Source organism: Myotis davidii, unplaced genomic scaffold, assembly GCF_000327345.1.
Source record: "Myotis davidii unplaced genomic scaffold, ASM32734v1 scaffold161, whole genome shotgun sequence".
Lineage (NCBI taxonomy): Eukaryota > Metazoa > Chordata > Mammalia > Chiroptera > Vespertilionidae > Myotis > Myotis davidii.
Window position 1 is genome coordinate 527048 of NW_006291567.1, and position 2637 is coordinate 529684.

Sequence of the window (2637 nt, forward strand, 5' to 3'; positions counted from 1 at the left end):
CCTCACCCGAGCAGATTTTTTCATTGATTTTAGAGAGAGTGGAAGGGAGGGGAGAGACAATGAGAGAGAAACATTGATGTGAGATAGACACATCAATTGTTTGCCTCCTGCACGTCCCCCCTCCCCCCACAACTAGGGGTGGGGATCGAGCCTGCAGCAGGGATATGTGCCCTTGACTGGAATCAAACCCAGGACCCTTCAGTCCGAGGGCCGATGCTTTATCCACTAAGCCAAACCAGCTAGGGCAGTTTTTATACTTTTAAAGGATTTAAAATAGAAGAATAAGATGCATGGAGACTGTATATGGCCTGCAAAGCCTAAAATAGTTACTATCTGGCCCTTTGCTGAAAATATTTGCTCACTCCTGATTTAATTCATTTTATCCTCACAACATTTTGATAAGGTGGGTCCTGTTATTATCATCCTCATTTTACAGATGAGAAAACTGAGGCAGAGAGGGCTTAAATACCTTTTTTTTTTTTTGCCGGTAGTATTCACTGTTATTAGAGCAGATTGCAGGCTCTTTCTACAAACTTGGTAATATTGTGTTTCTTTGCAGTGTAAAAAGTGGATAGTGGCTCACAGGTCAAAGGATGGAACGGTCACGCTCTAGATCCCCCAGGTGGAAACAGAGGTGAGCAGTTTTAGTTTTGCAGGGCAAGCTTGGATTTGAGATGTACTTTGACTTTCAGATTCACCAGTATGATTAAGAACCTATGTTAAGTTCTTGGGACCTGGTTATTCACAGTAGGTGCTTTACAGTGACAGAGATTGTACTTCTCAGAGCTGATAGCTTTCTTTAATTATGGTTGGCAGCTAGAATTCATCCATAATAAAAAGAAATGCAATGACCACAGTAAGGGAGAGTGAGAAACATCTTTGAGAGTGGTTTAGAACTTTACAGTTGTGTATTTTATTTTATTTTTTTCATAATCAGTATGTTTGAAGACATTGGGAGTTAGAAAATTGGGAGTTGCCTCTTTCTTCTTCATGGCAGAATAATAGAATTTTGAATAATTCAATAGTAGTTCACTTTCCTCTTCCCTGGTAGGTACTGTCAAACATATATATAATTAGATTGCAACAGTTCAACTAGTATTTAGTGTATTCCTGCTACAGGCAATTTTTGGGGCTACAAAGGCAAATACAACACCTCACAGCCCCTCAGCAAGCACACAGCAAGCACATGGGCTGGTTGGGAAGATTGACGCCTTAGCCAGCTATGAGACTGCAGGAAAAGTGTGGTGCTACTGACTGAGACAGTATTCTGGATCCACAGGGAAGGGATAATTCTGCTTTGGTGGAAGGTAAAGGGGGATACTAAGAAAGTCTTCAAAGAAGAGATGAGATTTTAGTCACTTAAGGATGAGTAGAATCTCTAAAGGCAGAAAGAGAGAAGAAAAGTATTCCAGTTAAGGGTGACAACAGGAGCAAAGGCACAGAGCTATGAAAGTGACTGGTACATTCTAGGACTCATAAAAAAGGCCATGATTATATACACAAAAGGCAGACCAAGGTTTTTCATAGTAATGCGACTTGGCCATTGTGCTTGCCTCATTGTGGTTCTACAGTGACTAATCAATCATTTCTTCAACAATTTTAATTTCATCTTCACAAGACTAAATTGTAGTGGGGAGGACCTTCAAAAATGGGGGATGTAAAGCGAATGATTTTAACTTGGAGGGCATCACACAGGTCATTTTGTGTCGCCCTTTTGTGGTAGGCACTGGTGAGGGGCCGCAAAAGAGCCTGGCAAACTAAGTGCCCGATTTCTGGATTCCTTCTCAGGATTCTGAAAAACCGTAAGAAGTTCAATATTTCCCCCCGCTTGCAAGCTGGCACATCAGCCTGTCACAAGGCCCTCCTGGAGTAGAGGCCAAGGCCTTTACTACTAAGAGTACAGCAGGCAGCCTGAGCTTCATGCTCCTGTGTTCCCCTCACCCCCAGCCCCCTGAGGTTGGGCGCTGTAGCACAAAGCAATGGGGTGACGATATAGCCGAGGAACCTAAGTCCCATGAGGGGCTTTGGCCTGGGAGGAGACATTATCTTATTATCCTGGATAGCAAACAGATCAGCCCTCTGCTCCACAGGGAGGCCCTGGCTCCATCTTCCCAGGCTGTTTGTCTTGGAATGAAAACTGTCAGTGCCTCTGCTCACAAGGTGTGCAGAATGGGAAAGACCCATGGAAAATTGTCTCCCAACAGACTCTTTGGGTCCCTTTTTTTTCCCTTTGGGAGAACTGAAAATGTTAGCAGCTATTCCAGCAGTCTCCTTCGGAAGAAAGGGGCTCTATACAGTACAACCCTAAAGTGAAAAAAAAAAAATCAAAGTGTATTCAATGGGAAGCATGGCTTTAAAGTAAGAGATGGACTGTTTTGTCCCAATTCAAGATCTCAGCCTCTGGCTGCCAGCTTTTCTCCCTAGCGGTGGAGGAAAGGAAGTCTTCCAGGAAGTCCTCAGAGGCTCCAGTTGCTTCTTCCTGTGCTGATGAGTGCAGCCAGCTGGATGACAGAGCTTGTGCTTCAGCTTAACCACACACCTGCCAGTCCATGTAGCTTGGTGATTTTCGAGGGAGATACTGCTGAGTCCAGCATATAAATCCCCGTATGTGTATGAGAAAACTAAATCTGCCTCCTT

The 2637-nt window shown here is 43.8% G+C and overlaps 1 protein-coding gene across 2 annotated transcripts in view; it reads left to right on the forward strand.

The window, feature by feature from the left end:
- Positions 1-2637, forward strand: part of LOC102770778 (chromosome unknown open reading frame, human CXorf23) — a 50718-nt gene that overhangs the window by 3902 nt on the left and 44179 nt on the right. For both annotated transcript variants that reach the window (XM_015564874.1, XM_015564875.1), the window contains exon 2: positions 560-634. In XM_015564874.1, the coding sequence (XP_015420360.1) occupies positions 594-634 (41 nt within the window). In that variant the 5' untranslated portion in view covers positions 560-593. The remainder of the gene's footprint in view (positions 1-559; positions 635-2637) is intronic.